Source organism: Vipera berus (genome assembly GCF_964194415.1).
Source record: "Vipera berus genome assembly, chromosome: 7".
Taxonomy (NCBI): Eukaryota; Metazoa; Chordata; class Lepidosauria; order Squamata; family Viperidae; genus Vipera; species Vipera berus.
In genome coordinates, this window is record NC_138209.1 from 13025178 (window position 1) to 13039246 (window position 14069).

Sequence of the window (14069 nt, forward strand, 5' to 3'; positions counted from 1 at the left end):
TTACTTATTTCATACTTGATGTCCTGATAGGCTATAAAAGCCATTCTGTCTTAGAAAATGTTATCCCTATGGAGATTCTTGAGATTCTTACTACATGCCCCAACAGTAGCAGAGATGGTTTAAGCAAGTGTACCCAATCTATAGTGTCTAGATTTGACACAACATCATGACAAATAGGAAACTAATGACTCAAAAGTATCCTGGAATGTTTCCTGCTGCTGCTGTTGACCTTTTTCAAATCACCCATAATGCAGTTAGATTGCTCCTTTAACACTGCATATGTTTTAGAAAGACATGTGTGTGTTTTTTTAAAAAAAGGTGATTTAATGATCTAATTAGAATGTTCTAATTCTGATTAAATTCTATTTTAATTAAATATTCTAAACATTATTCTATTATTCTAATTCACTATTTAGTATTAATATTCTAATTGATATTCTAAAATTCAGTTACAGTTTTATGTGTGTATCAAGTTTTCACGGCAGGGAGAAATTTTCCTAGTATACCATCATGTCTTGGGAACACCATTCATTTGTCTTACTGGCTTTCATCAAGAAATGTACAGGAAGGAAAATATGAGTCCATCCTTCCATGTCATGACGGAAGATGGCTGCTTGAGTGACTATTGCTACTTCTATATTTCCTCATCCTTATGCCTTGGGTTGGGATTACAGTTTCCAGAATTCCAAGATAAATTCTTAGGATGGGAATTTCTAGAGGAATCGTAATTTTCCCAACTGATCTGGAAAGCAACAGGTTTCATAAGGCAATTATTTAATTATTTATTTTTATTTATTTTATTTTAATTCCATTTATATCCCGCCCTTCTCTGAAGACTCAGGGCGGCTTACAAGCTTAGCAGTAGCCTTCATTCTATGTATATGCCTGCTTGTTAGGGCTTTCACACACACCCCAAGCGGCATTATTACAAAGTCAGCTTAATTGCCCCCAACAATCTGGGTCCTCATTTTACCTACCTTGGAAGGATGGAAGGCTGAGTCAACCTTGAGCCTGGTGGGATGCGAACCTGCACTAATTGCAGGCAGCTGGTGTTACTTAAGGAGGCATTAGCCCACTGCTCCACCAAGGCTCTTAGACAATTAGACAAGCAACACTTATTTGTTTAATGTACAGAATGTTTACCTAATGGAGTCTTAGAAATGAGTGGTTTTGTTATGTGCACTAAAGGTTGACTCAGCCTTCCATCCTTCCGAGGTAGGTAAAATGAGGACCCAGATTGTTGGGGGCAATTAAGCTGACTTTGTAATAATGCCGCTTGGGGTGTGTGTGAAAGCCCTAATAAGCAGGCAGATACATAGAATGAAGGCTACTGCTAAGTTTGTAAAGCCGCCCTGAGTCTTCAGAGAAGGGCGGGATATAAATGGAATAAAAATAAAATTAAAATAAATAAAATAAACTTCATTTGGAAGAGCTATTTTCAGTCCGTAATTCCCCTCTGTAATAACTATGAGCATTATTCCCATCAAGTCTTCAATTGCTTCTCAGTTTTTGATCGCATGAATGCTAAAATGAGTTTCTCTAATTTGCAGAATTTCTTTGGTCCTGAGTTTATAAAAATGACCATTGAACCCTTTACCTGCTTGGACCTGCCAAAATCAATTCTGGTAAGACCTTTGTTGGAAAGGTACCATCAGTAAGAAGCAGTGATCTGATTGTACGGTATCTCCTATAAAATCCTTCCTATACTCTTAATTTGCTTGATTTCTCTTAGTGGATTCTTTGCCCCTTTTTAAAGATAATCAGCCAAGTGCAATATTTATCTGGTAAGTTGTGTGACAGTCATCATGAGCTTTCAATGCCACCTCTAGAGATTGGGAAGAGACTTTGCTTTGTCTTTCATATTGTCCAATTCAGATAATTCCCTTTCTTCCCCTCCCCTCCTCTGCCCTCCCCTCCCCTTCCCTTTCTTTCTCGGTTTAATTAAATTATTTTTATTCCATGAAACTGTTCTGCAGTTTACTTCATTAGGATGCTATAATTTTGTGCTGGGTTACAACCTTTTGTTTCACTTCTGGCTACATAACTGATCCTTCATTCCCGGTGTTGGAATTTTCCTCTTTGAGTAGATTGTTTTCTTTGACATTGTTAGCAATGCAAGGAGGTTTTGTTAGTTTTTTTAAAATGGGAGCTCTCCCCTTGTAATAGAATATTAGATATTCTATTAGCATATAGTCTTGGGAATACTCTAATGCATTTTTTTTTACAACTTCTAAAGTTTGGGTCTATGTCGCTCCAACATAACTAGCTTGTTTTTACATCGTTTTTAGTACTTTGAAATTAATGGAATTTGGAAACTCTTAACGGTGTTTCCATAATGCGGATGACTTATATAGTTACTGCTTCCCTTTCATCACATATTCTGTCTTAGCAGTAGCAATGTGGTACATTTTTATAAATGATGTTTTCTGACACCAGAGGTAACGGAAATAGAGAACTGATAGTTATACACTTAGTATTTGAGTGGCTGACAAGTGCCTTGGTCATATCCTCCTGCATATATTTAAAAAAGGAATGTGGCAAGCAAAACTGCATATAGTCCTAGCTGATATGAGTTCCACATTGCAGTATTATATTCCTCTGTAATTTTATTTTCAAAAAATAAAATCAACATTCCCTTCACTTTCCATTTCCTCTGTCATATTAGAAAGGTGGATATATTTTTTAAAGGATGCATTTGACAATTTAGGGTCCTTTGTATGCAGTTTTGTATCATTGTGGATAGCCTTCTTTTTGTTTGTTTGAAAATCAGAACAAGAAAGGGAAGAATGAAGACAGTCGCCGGAAAGTCAACATCATGCTTTTAAGCGGCCAAAGATTAGAACTGACTTGTGATACTAAGACCCTATGCAAAGATGTATTTGATATGGTAGTTGCCCACATTGGTTTAATGGAGCATCACTTGTTTGGATTAGCTACTTTAAAAGGTGAGAGAAATATTGCATTTATCTGGATTTTTTTCATTTGATACCAAAGGGTAACTTACATACATGATGAGTCATGACTGACCACAAGAATAAATTCTATGTTTTCCTGGGACCAGACTACCCTTTATGACAGAGATACGCAAATTCATCTTTCTCTCTAGATTTGTTTCCCATAATAGAGGCAACTGGTTTGAATTGAAACAGGTTTTTAGAGAAAGGAGAATTTTTTTCCCCTGTGCCATTTTCTTAATGAAAAATCCCCTGCTATTTGTCCTCGTAGCAAAAACACACATGCCCATGATTTTGTTACCATTAAAATAGCATTTTCAAAGAATTTTAAGTTGGGGAAATGGAAGGGCTTGGAAGAATTAATTTTTTCCTCCTTTGTCCCCATATGAAGTCTAGCACAATATCCTGATCCAGACAGGTAAAGGTAGAAAGGTAAAGGTGGAAAGAATATTAAATTAATTGGCAGCTTGATCATTCAAAATAATATAGGAGATAATAGGGTGGGGGTGGGGAATATCTAGGTCAGAGGTAGGCAAACTTGGCTCTTTTATGACTCGTAGACTTCAACTCCCAGAATTCCTGAGCCAGCATGGCTCAGCTTGGAAACTCTCCCTTTCTCTTCAGCATGGCTGGCTCTGGAATTCTGGGAGTTGAAGTCCACGAGTCATAAAAGAGCCAAGGTTGCCTACCCCTGATCTAGGTAAACCTTCCCCTAACCTGGGAATCCTTCAATATGTGAAGTTCAACTCCAAGAATTCCCCAGCTAGAAGATCCTTACTGAGGGTTCCAGGAGATAACCACCATATCTACTAAGGGATGATTCATTTGGGCCTCAGGCAGCCATTAGAATTAGAATTTATTAAATTTATCTGCCGCCCTTCTCCCTAAGGACTCAGGGTGGCTCACAACAATAAAAAGTTAAAAAACATAAAATACAAAATTTAAAAAAGAATTAAATCATAAATGTAATAAATACATAACAATTAACCCAATAAAATCTAATTTAAAACTATAGTCAGTCCAGGCTCGATTGTTGAAACAGCCATGTCTTCAGGTCACGGCAGAAGGACCAAAGGTCAGGCCGTCCGCAGCTCTGGAGGCAACTCATTCCAGAGGGTCGGCGCGTCCACAGAGAAGGCTCTCTCCCTAGGGGTCGCCAGCTGGCATTGCTTAGCCGACGGAACCCTGAGGAGGCCGACTCTGTGGGAGCGAACCGGGCAATGAGAGGTTGACAATGGCAGCAGGTGGTCTTGCAAGTACCCCAGGCCTAAGCCATGTAGGGCTTTAAAGGTAATTACCAGCACCTTGAATCGCACTCGGAGGGTAACCAGAAGCCAATGCAGCTCGCGCAGGAGTGGTGTAACATGGGAGTATCGAGAAACTCCCATAAGCACCCGTGCGGCCACATTCTGCACCAGCTGAAGCCTCTGGGTGCACTTCAAGGGCAGCCCCATGTAGAGAGCATTGCAGTAATCCAGGCGAGAAGTGACAAGGGCGTGGGTGACTGTGCATAGGGCATCTCGATCCAAAAAGGGGCGCAACTGGCGCACCAGGTGAACCTGTGTGAAGGCCGCCCTGGTCACAGCAGTTAGATGATCCTCCACGTTAAGCCGTGAATCCAGGAGGACACCCAAGTTGCGGGCCCTTTCTGAGGGGGGCAATACCTCCCCCCATCTAAATATGTACTGTATAGATGGGAATCTGTCCCTGCCCTGGCTCTCAGAAATCCTTCTATTATCCACTTTGCTTTGTTTTCTGCATTCATTAAGAGAATCCGCTGATAGCTTAATCCTTCTCACAGCTGTTCGCAGTTAAATTCCTCTGATGGAGGCTGATATCTTTCTGTTGAACAAATAGAATCATGTATTTGGGAGACTGCTTGTGGATATATCACCAAAGAAGAGCAACTTAAGCTGTGCTGTCTTATGAATGTTCTACAGTATGTTATTTACCTTTTGATGACAGAAAACGAGTATTTCTTCATCGATCCAGAGCTGAAGCTAACTAAAGTAGCCCCTGATGGCTGGAAAGAAGAATCCAAGAAAAGGAACAAAAACACAGTAAACTTTGTCTTGTACTTCCGGATCAAGTTCTTTGTGGATGATATTAGTCTGATTCAGTGAGTACATTTGTGTACATTCTTCTCCCATGTCCATGTTCTACTGGGGAAGTCCACATGCTCCCAAGTAGTCTTGCTTTCTGCAAGTCACACACTATTACGATGATCCTGTTCTAGTTTCTACTCCTTAGTTGGATAGAAGGGAAAGGGTAACAAAGAGATGATCCCAACCTGCTGTGTTCTGTTAACAATATCCTGACTGTCAGGAGTTCCATGCTAGCATATGCATGAATTCCATATAGGCAATAGAGCAAATGTAGTGTTGGAATACCTAAATATTTCTCTGCCAGCCCAAAGTATTTTCATACTGCTTGCTTATTGCTATTGCATTGGAACCATCTACCAGGTAAATTAAAAACCCAGTTCTGATCTGGAGAGTCTAGTCAGACTAATCTCTCTTGGGGAACATAACTGTGAAAATGAAGATTGTTCCAGGTTTTTCAAAATGGCACCATGGAGACCTGAAATTGTTGACCTTTGTTTGCCATGTGCTTTGAACATCCTGCCGTGCTTAGAAATACGTGCTACAAGACCTTGATTGATTGATCGATTCATTCATTCATTCATTCATTCATTCATTCATTCATTCATTCATTCATGTAATTTATATCTCAGGGTTCTGCTCAGTTGTGCACTATAGTATCTAACCATATTTTGTTGTTAGTTGCGAAGTCGTGTCCGACCCATCGCGACCCCATGGACAACGTTCCTCTAGGACTTCCCGTCCTCTACCATCTTCTGTAGTCCATTTAAGCTCACGCCTACTGCTTCAGTGACTCCATCCAGCCACCTCATTCTCTGTCATCCCCTTCTTATATTGCCCTCAATCTTTCCCAGCATTAGGCTCTTCTCCAGTGAGTCCTTCCTTCTCATTAGGTGGCCAAAGTATTTGAGTTTCAATTTCAGGATCTGGCCTTCTAAAGAACAGACAGGGTTTATCTCCTCTAGGACTGACCAGTTTGATCGCCTATCTAACCATATGTAAAAACATAATATAAAGGCTGAGACATAAAATGAAAACTAAAATCAACTAACATTTAAAATCCTAGCCAAAAAAAACACACATTCACATAATACATTCAACCTGTTCCCCCATGATCCGGTTAACCATGTACAAAAGGGCCATTGCATAAAAGGGATTCATCATCTTGAGCTAATCTGCATACAGTCATTATTTCCACATCTTATGTTTGTTTCTTCTTCTCACCTCTTGATTTGCTCCAGGCACACACTGACATGTCATCAGTACTACCTACAGTTAAGGAAAGATCTTCTTGAAGAGAAGATACATTGTGATGATGAAACAGCCTTATTGCTGGCCTCCTTGGCCCTCCAGGCAGAATATGGAGATTACCTAGATGAAGTAAGATTTTTCACTTGTTGGCAACCTCCTAATTCTATGCTTATTTTATAGTTTAATGCATCTTGGATGGTTTGGCTAGTACATAAATGTCAAGGTTCAGTAGATGTGGGGTTGGGAAGCAGAAGAGAAGAATTCAAAGGTTTTCCAAATTGAATTGGTTTATAGCCATAGAACTCAGATCAGTATCTTCTCCCAATTAGGGACTTGAAGCCAAAATAATCCAGTTTTATGGAACAAATGTAATGGTAAAAGGACTGGGAGGCTTCCTGTTTATGTCAAAAGAAAATAACATTAATGCACTAATTTAACTAATAATGAGGCAACTGTTTCTCAAACTTCTAACTTCAGTTACTTTTTTGATATTCATTCCGGAAGTTGCTAACACACTGCTTAAGGTTTCTGGTCCATATAAAATAATAAAATTTTGCATGCAATGCCCAGAACATTGACTTGTACATTAATTCCACAAATGGTCTCTTTCAAATGAATGAAAGGTTTAATTTTGGACACACCTGAGACTGATGCAGAGTAAGGTATGAGCAGTTTTGTGGATAGAAGGAGGCATAAATACTGATGTTCATTCATAGATGTAACTTTCTCCCTCAGTTGAGGGTAATTATTTTGAATTCATCTACACACTCTGAAAATATGAGTTTCTGACCTGTACAAGTTATGCTTTAAGTCAGTGGTCGTCAAACTTGGCCCTTTTATGACTTGTGGACTTCAACTCCCAGAATTCCTCAGTTGAAGTCCACAAATCATAAAAGGGCCAAGTGTGAAGGCCCCTGCTTTAAGTGATGATCTACATAGTGAAGCATGTAGATTCTGGGTTTGCCCAGAACATGATTCAAGAAATGTCTAAAGGTTAATTAAATATTTGGCCCTACCATCTGGCACATAGACAAGTAGATATGCTTTTGTTTTCGTACTTCATTTAATTATAACCACCACAGAGATATACAAAGGAAATCAAAGCAAACATAGAAGATTCATAACTGCCTTGATGACTGTTCAAAGAATCCTAGCTATTGATAAGCATTTCGTCTGCGGTCTCCATTTAGTTGTATTTATAGTTTGACTTGTAGGGGCGAATTAGATTTTGTGCAAATAGTACAAATATCAGAAGAAAAATGGTTTCTATAATAGCTCCAGGAAAGTACACTTAAGAAGTTTTGCCAACTATTAACAGATGTGAATAGTTGAAGAAAGACATCAGCCAGGCTGCTTAAATGTAGAGTAAACATTGCACACAACGGACTATTAGAGGACTTATTTATTCATGACAGCATACCAGCATAAATTTATTTACCGTATATACTTGAGTATAAGCCGACTCGAGTATAAGCCGAGACCCCCAATTTCACCCCCAAAAACTGGGAAAAGTTGTTGACTCGAGTATAAGCCGATCCGCCGTTCTGCAAGCCTCCACCGCCGGCGGAGGCTGGATCCGCGCTCTGCAAGCCTCTGCCGCCAGCAGAGGCTCGAACCGCCATTTTGCAAGCCTGAATACACAGGAATACCCTGTGTGGCCGCGGCTCTCGGGGAAGCCCTGGCTGTCCGCTTCCTCGCTCCACGCTGCCATTTGGGGCCCGCGCGTTCCCCGGGCAAATCGCGGCGCCCAGCAGGCGAGGAAACACGCCCGCTCCAGTCGCCCCCCCTTCCCTCAGGAGACGCGAAGCAAGTGACCGCCCGGAGCTTACCGAGGACTTGCGCGCGGCCGAGGCTTCGGTGCTTCCAGGATCGCGCGCACCTCTCCCAAGCCGCCGCCGTCCGGAGACCTGCCGACGTTTGGGGAGGTTTGGGGAGGTGCGCGCGCACCTCCCCAAACCTCCCCAAACGTCGGCAGGTCTCCGGACCTCCGCGCCCTGCCTGCCTGCTTCTTTCCGCTGCGGAAAGAAGCAGGCAGGCAGGGCGCGGAGGAACGGAGACCTGCCGACGTTTGGGGAGGTTTGGGCGCCTCCCCAAACCTCCCCAAACGTCGGCAGGTCTCCGTTCCTCCTGCCGACGTTTGGGGAGGTTTGGGCGCCTCCCCAAACCTCCCCAGGTCTCCGTTCCTCCGCGCAGACCTGCCGACGTTTGGGGAGGTTTGGGGAGGCGCCTAAACCTCCCCAAACGTCGGCAGGAGGAACGGAGACCTGCCGACGTTTGGGGAGGTTTGGGGAGGCGCCTAAACCTCCCCAAACGTCGGCAGGAGGAACGGAGACCTGCCGACGTTTGGGGAGGTTTGGGGAGGCGCCCAAACCTCCCCAAACGTCGGCAGGTCTCTGTTCCTCCGCGCCCTGCCTGCCTGCTTCTTTCCGCTGCGGAAAGAAGCAGGCAGGCAGGGCGCGGAGGAACGGAGACCTGCCGACGTTTGGGGAGGTGCGCGCGCACCTCCCCAAACCTCCCCAAACTTCGGCAGGTCTCGGCCGGCGGTGGCTTGGGAGAGGTGCGCGCGATCCCGGAAGCACCAAAGCCTCGGCCGCGCACAAGTCCTCGGTAAGTTTTTTTGTTGACTGGAGTATAAGCCGAAGTGGAATTTTTCAGCCCAAAAAGTGGGCTGAAAAATTCGGCTTATACTCAAGTATATACGGTACTTATTCAAGTAATAAATTAACATCCCTGCAGTCAGTGCAAAAATGAGTTCCTAAAAAGCCTATGCTTGCAATTTTCAGAACGATCTGATCACTTTTTGATACCTGGACCTTATTTAATGTTACAATCATTGTCTAGGAGTGAGGATGATTGAACATAGAACATAGAATAACAACGCTGGAAAGGACCTTGGAGGTCTTCTAGCCCAACCCCCTGCTTTTGAGCAGAAGACCTCAGCTTTCATTCTGGACAAATGGTTGGTAGGAAGGTTTTGGCAGCGGTGTAGAGGTCCCCAAGGAAGCTGTCTTTATATTCTCCATCACCTGGGATTATACTACTCAGCCATTACTGAGCTGGCAGAGCGTCCAGTTACAGGTAGCTGGGATCAGGGTTATGGCTTACAGTGATGCTTCTCCTTGCAGGTACATGGCTTGTCCTACTTCAGAACAGAACACTATTTGCCAGCGAGAGTGGTAGAGAATCTGGAGCTCCCCAATGTGAAAGAAGAATTGCCAAAGCTGCATAGCACCTATGCAGGTGCTTCTGAAAAAGAAGCTGAAATAGAATTTCTGAAGGTTAGAAACTCTACGTATTTTCAGAAAAGGTTTTTCCTATCCCAATGAAAGGAGCAGTGAATCTTACCTCCTTCAGAAAAGCCGGGAACCTTTCAAATTAACAGGGCCTGGAATATATATCTGTAATGATTGGTCGGTATATGCTTGTATACAAATTGCTGGTCACCCTCTCCTGCCGTCCGCAGTTAACAAGGGGTTTCATATATATTTATTCACTAAGATCTTGTTATAAACACTGAGCGCACAAACCCTCTTTTTCCACAACATGTTTAATTGTGTCAGTAGAGATATTACTGCTTTTGGGAATGCTAAAAAGGGAACAGTTGATTACATCAGTTAATTATAGTTAAAGTAAAACTAGCTGAAAGTCAGGGTAAACTAACTTTACCTGCTTAATCATGTCACAGAAACACTTAAACCCAGTCAATTATTCCCTTTTACCTATTTGGTTCTGTAACGAAAAGATTTTTTTTAAGAAAAGAGCAGATAAAAATGCACAACTCTCAACAATGCACAACTTGTAAGACTGGCAACATGGAATTCATTTTCCTCTGTTTAGAATTGTTGAAAGTTGAAATCAGATATACTCTCTCATCATTTTGTTGAGGGAATCCACCACAATTTTACTACAACCTCTAAAAGAGGTTCAAGATTATCTAAAAGAAAGCAGCAAGGAATAAATAAATCCAAGTGATAACAGAAAATCCTTAAACCAGCCCATTTGTAGAAAAGGTCCTAAGCAATTTGCTGTCATCTTGCCCCAAAATGTTTAAATCTGGCTCTGTGACTAAAAGGTTGCACGTTCTTGTTCATCAAATCTAGGAATTAAGAAATAAAATGTGTAACCAGCTTCATTGTAATGCAAACAAACTTCAGAGGCAACCTATGATTGGAGAAGAAACTTGTACTGAAAAATGATCTGAAAAATGATCTGAAAAATCATTTCGATCTCATGGTATTCTCAAAATAAGTATCATGCACTTCTTTCTCTCCATCTCTCTGACTTCCTCTCTTCTGTTTGGCAGATTTGCCAAAGACTGACAGATTATGGTGTACATTTTCATCGTGTGTTGCCAGAGAAAAAATCTCAGACCGGAATTCTGCTAGGAGTTTGCTGCAAAGGAGTTATTATTTTCGAAGTTCACAACGGTACCCGAATGCCTGTCCTTCGTTTCCCCTGGAGAGAAACAAAGAAAATTTCCTTCAGTGTATGTTGCTCATATATATGTCTGTGTGTGTGTGTGTGTGTGTGTGTGTGTGTGTGTATGTGTGTGTGTGTGTGTGTATAAAATTGCAGACCGGATCATTAAAGGCCTTTCTTCTCTTTCTCCCCTCTCCAGCTGAGTTACCTACGGTATTGAAATAATGGTGTGCCAAAAATAACAAAGAACCAAAATGATATAAGATGCTCCATAGTGTGCAGTAAATATGTTAGTAATAAAAACCAGATGATTCAGACTGTGATGAAGAAGCCCATTTTCAGGAGAGGAGAAAGTTTGCCAGGGCTGCTAGCTATTCGGGCAGAATATGGTTCCGTCTAACAAAAGAATATCATCTAGCAGAGTCAGTAACGGAGAAAGCACACCGTGTGTTCCTTCTAAGATTGTCCCATTTGGGAATGTAGATATCTAAAAAGTTCAAAAAGTCAAAAATTCATTGCTCATCCCAGACTTACACACTGGCTTTCTTAGTGTACTATCTTTCTGCATACAGTGAGAACTACAAAGAAGAATTTGTACTAATGCACTTTAAGAACCTCTGTTTTTCTTGAATGTACAAAACACAATCAAACTAATACCAAACATACCTTAAAGAGCAGGAACACGAACCCTGGAAACTTGGTTTAGTATATTTTTTAAAAAGCCTGATGGGCAAAGGTTTAAATAAAACAGGTCTTACATTTCCCCTGTTTTACAGCTTCAGGTAACCAATATAAAAACAGTTCTTTAAGGTTGCCTGGAATTCTGAATTGTACTTCTAACACATCTGGAGGTTGAATAAGAGATTGCATGTAGATTTCAGCTAAGGAAGTCAATTGCTAAGTGAATCGCGCCTGATTTTACGACTCTTTTTGCTACAGTTGTTGGAACGAATCACTGCAGTTGTTAAGTAAAACACATGGTCATCAACTAATTTAGCTTCCCCCCCTTGATTTTGCTTGTCGGAAACTGGCTAGGAAGGTTACAAATGGTGGCGCTGCATCAGTCATAAATACATGTTGGTTGCAAAGGATCCAAATTGTGATCGCATGACCATGGGGATGCTGCAGTGGTCAAAAGTGCGAGGACCAGACATAAGTCACAGTGTTCAGTGCCGTTGTAATTTCAAACAGTCACTCTATAAGTAGTTATAAGTAAAGGATGACCTGTATGGATAAATCCATATAAACAGTATCTGCTATTCCGATGGCTTCTCTATACAGGACTTTGCTAATTGCAAGTGACTGCCTATTTGCTAGTAGCAGGATGTGAGGTTGGACTAGATGACCTACAAGGTCCCTGCCAACTCTGCTATTCTATTCTAGCTGGAATCCTATGCTGAGATGAGAGAGTGATGGGTATAGTGTTGGACTGTTGTAGCTTGGTCTCTTCCATAGGGCGGTGACCACATTAGATTACCTCTTATCTGGAAGTTGATACATTTGCTGTACTCCAAACAGCTTTGTATTAGCCCAGCATGACTACTTAAAAATTTTCCAGTCATCCAAATGATGTTTTTTTGCACATTGAGCAAAACATTTAATTCCCTATGCATGAGTGTATGCAAGGATTTCATACCTCAGGTTTCCTGTAATCAGCATTTTCAATACATGCTCAAGCTTGATTGGTTTGCCGCTGCAGGTTTTCTTTCATTTTGAACAGTGTTATCTTTCCCAAGCTGGAAATCAGGTTCTTTCCCCCCCCCCCACATTTTATTCCGTATTTGTCATATTGCAGAAAAGAAAGATAACGCTGCAGAACACATCGGATGGTATAAAGCACACATTCCAAACAGATACAACCAAGACCTGCCAATACTTGTTACAGGTCTGCTCTGCACAGCACAAATTCCAGCTCCAGATGAAAGCCAGGCAAAGCAACCAGGATGCTCAGGAAATTGGTAAGAAGCGGCAGCTGTGTACTTGCTAGGACTGCAGATTTCCTGGACCTAATTACACAGAATTAACCTCCTAAGGGACTCCTGATTGGAGAGAACAGACTCCAAGTGGGACAGGAAGCACTAGGCCAGATATAGGCAACCTTGGTGGCTCTTTTATGACTCGTGGACTTCAACTCCCAGAATTCCTAAGCCAGCATGGCTCAGCTTGGAAACCTCCCTTTTCCCTCAGCGTGGCTGGCTCAGGAATTCTGGGAGTTGAAGTCCACTAGCCAAGGTTGCCTAGGCCTTGCAAGGCCTCCACCGCTTCTGCTCCACTTAACAATCAATCTGTGTGATTGTTTAACAACCGCAGTGGGGAGAGCAGGGATTGAAGTCATGAAGTGAGGCGATCACCTGGGCACCTCACTTAACGACTGTCACATCTTGAGACTGTAACGGACAGGCTCAAACTTTCTGTTGCTAAGCAAGCTGTTAAGTGACTTTTAACCTATTTTGCAACGTCTCCTGCCACAGTTGTCAAATGAATCGCTGCAACTAATGGTTGTTAAGTAAATCTGGCTTCCCCGTTGACTTTGCTTGTCGGAAGGTGATTATGTGACCGTCATTAATATGAATCAGTTGCCAAGCACCTGAAGTTTGATGATGTGACCGTGGGGATGCTGCAATGTCCATAAGTGTGAAAAATGGTCATAAGCCACTTTTTTTCAGCGCCGTTGTATCTTGGAACAGTCACTAAATGAACTGTTGTAAGTCGAGGACTACCTGTACAGAACATTATTGTCTGTTGAATTGTATATCTAGTAGTGTTTTCTCTTATTATCAGTGGTAGTCCAGACAACAGCAGAGAGTTTACTTGATTATTTCAGCAAAAGAATATTTCCTAGGTTTGTGACTCCCTATCTGTGATTTCAAAATCAGCTTTTCATTCCGAAACAAATACTTACAATTCCGATCGGTATTTTACCTTGTTCACTCATATTAGAAGTTTATTGAAACAAGTATATCATCTAAAGTAGGTCTAAGTTTTGTTTATATCATCAGTTACCCCAAATAAGAATTCCCTGAATCCCCTCACTGATTCACATGTTCAAAGGGATTTAAAGAGACTTAAATTAGATGAAAAGAGGTTAAATAAAATTGAGTTCTATTTCCCTTTCATCTTCAGATTAACAATATGCTAAAATAGTGATCTATTTCTGAACACATATTCTGTTTTTTTCCTTCCTCACTGAATAATACAAAGTGACATCCATTGACTCTCTAGGTGGTCTAACCATTAACCAGACTAGACCTGTTGAACTTGAGAACAGCCACTATAAAACAAACCTTGCCTACAGTCAAACTGCCCACAGTCAGACTGTTGCTACATCTAATCCAGTATTGTC

At 41.6% G+C, this 14069-nt stretch overlaps 1 protein-coding gene across 1 annotated transcript in view; it reads left to right on the forward strand.

Annotated features, from left to right (window-relative positions):
* PTPN13 (protein tyrosine phosphatase non-receptor type 13) overlaps positions 1-14069 on the forward strand; it is a gene marked incomplete at its 5' end in the record, with an annotated part of 123045 nt that overhangs the window by 48999 nt on the left and 59977 nt on the right. The window contains 7 exons of the mRNA XM_081332275.1: positions 1551-1625; positions 2771-2945; positions 4920-5073; positions 6298-6436; positions 9433-9585; positions 10611-10793; positions 12522-12684. Coding sequence (XP_081188401.1) covers positions 1551-1625; positions 2771-2945; positions 4920-5073; positions 6298-6436; positions 9433-9585; positions 10611-10793; positions 12522-12684 — 1042 coding nt within the window. The remainder of the gene's footprint in view (positions 1-1550; positions 1626-2770; positions 2946-4919; positions 5074-6297; positions 6437-9432; positions 9586-10610; positions 10794-12521; positions 12685-14069) is intronic.